We start from the raw sequence: 2,034 nt of genomic DNA on the forward strand, positions 1-2,034 counted from the left end.
AAACACACACACACACACACACACACACACACACACACACAAACAGACACACACAGATACACATACACACAGGAACACATTCACACAAAAAACACAAACATAAACACACATACACACAAGCGTACACAAACACAAACACACATACACGTACACAGACGAACATAAATACACAAACCATTACACTCACTCACGCAAAAACACACACACACACATAAACACACACATAAACACATGCACACACTTACATACACAGATGAACACACACACACACATACACACACACACACACACACACACACACAAGCGCGTGTGCACGCACAAATTCCCACACAGACACAAATACACACACATGGGCACGCACAAACACTTGCAAGCATTATAATGTCCTCAATGTCATTATAGTTATAGCGAGTGTTTTTTCCAGTACTATTCAAACTGCGAAGATAATCAGATGGAGCACTTTCACAAAAAAGTTGGTAAATTTTTAAACTGGGTAAATTGTTTAACTCGGCCCCTTATACTCGTGTAGAAGGGATGCTACATTCGTGACGAAGGTGGGCAAATTTCCTATGGACAATAACATCCACCAAAAAACGCACCGCTAAAAGGAAACTTTCCCAGAATACACTAATATAAAACATATTACTTCGAAAAAAATGCAGGATTTTAGACAATGGAAGATTCTAAACATTCAGCCAGAAAGTGGTGCTTGCTGATTTATATACATGGTTACCAGCTTGTATTTGAACGTATCAATGGAATTAATACTGGTACCTTTTTTATGTAACTGGGTATTTTGAGTGTCTAACTCGTTTGAATTGCTACCAAACCACGTAGAACTATCAAGACAGAAAGCTAGTACACATTTGGGAATAATTCTTACGTAAAAAGCGAACTACTTAAAAGCAAATTTGAATGATCTGGCGAAGCAGAAAATAGTTTTTAGGTTTTACTTTTATACGGCCTCTATCTAATTTGCTTCTACAGGATACTAGCAGGGCTATTCGAGATTCACAAACAAGTGATGAGTTCGAAATCCATGTGGGGACGATACATTGTTAAAATATATTCGTCATTGGCTTGGGTTTTCCCATGACAACCCAGGTTGCCTCAGCATGAAACATTGTGTCAATGGCAGGGCGCGCAATACACACACCATCTTTCTGCTATTTCTATAGACAAGGCTTACCTTTTGGGCAAGATGTTCTCTGTGGTGTACAAGAACAAATATCATGCCAGACAGTATCGTGTTTCTAAATTCAGTAGCCTATCTAGTAGCAATGACCCTTGCTGCCGATATATCCATTCACGAACAACGGAAGCATCTTCACCAAAGACTGAAGTCTCTTCCCTTATCCTCCACAGCCGTCGTCGTGGCTTCGGAGTCAACTACCCCGATCAGCACCTGCATGGCTGACGCTGAAGGTTGCTATAGCGACACCGAGAAAAACGACATGCTTAATCTGGTCAACAGTAACCCGCCGCAATACGCGACGGCCTGCGAGTAAATGACCTTTTAAGTTTTGTAAACTCAAGCGGCTTTCACACTCATTCATTCCCTTTGCTCAGCAACGCCCTTATCCACTCTTCTACTCTTTGTCACTCATAGAAACACTCGCTCAGTCTTTCTCACTCACTCACTGGCTCATTTTTTTCACTCACTCACTCACTCACTCACTCACTCACTCACTCACTCACTCACTCACTCACTCACTCTCTCACTCGCTCACTCACTCGCTCACTCACTCACCCATTCACTCGCTCACTCACTCAGTCGCTTACTCACTCACGTTCTTACTCACTCATTCACTCTCTCACTCTCTCGCTCACTCACTCTCTCGCTCACTCACTCTCTCGCTCACTCATTCACACGCTCATTTACACATTCACTCACTCACTCACTTACTCACTCACCCACACGTTCATTCCCTCACAAAAAGTTTGTGTGTATGTGCGTGTTGTGTGTGTGTGTGTGTATGTGTGTGTGAATAAGTGTGTGTGAGTGTATGTACATGTGTGTGTGTGTGTGTGTGT

At 42.3% G+C, this 2,034-nt stretch overlaps 1 protein-coding gene across 1 annotated transcript in view; it reads left to right on the forward strand.

The window, feature by feature from the left end:
• The window catches only part of LOC101862632, a gene marked incomplete at its 3' end in the record, with an annotated part of 41,269 nt that overhangs the window by 20,684 nt on the left and 18,551 nt on the right, over positions 1–2,034 (forward strand). The window contains 1 exon segment of the mRNA XM_013079491.1: positions 1,366–1,504. Within this exon segment, the coding sequence (XP_012934945.1) occupies positions 1,410–1,504 (95 nt within the window).

The sequence above is a fragment of the Aplysia californica genome, unplaced genomic scaffold (genome assembly GCF_000002075.1).
Source record: "Aplysia californica isolate F4 #8 unplaced genomic scaffold, AplCal3.0 scaffold00053, whole genome shotgun sequence".
NCBI lineage: Eukaryota > Metazoa > Mollusca > Gastropoda > Aplysiida > Aplysiidae > Aplysia > Aplysia californica.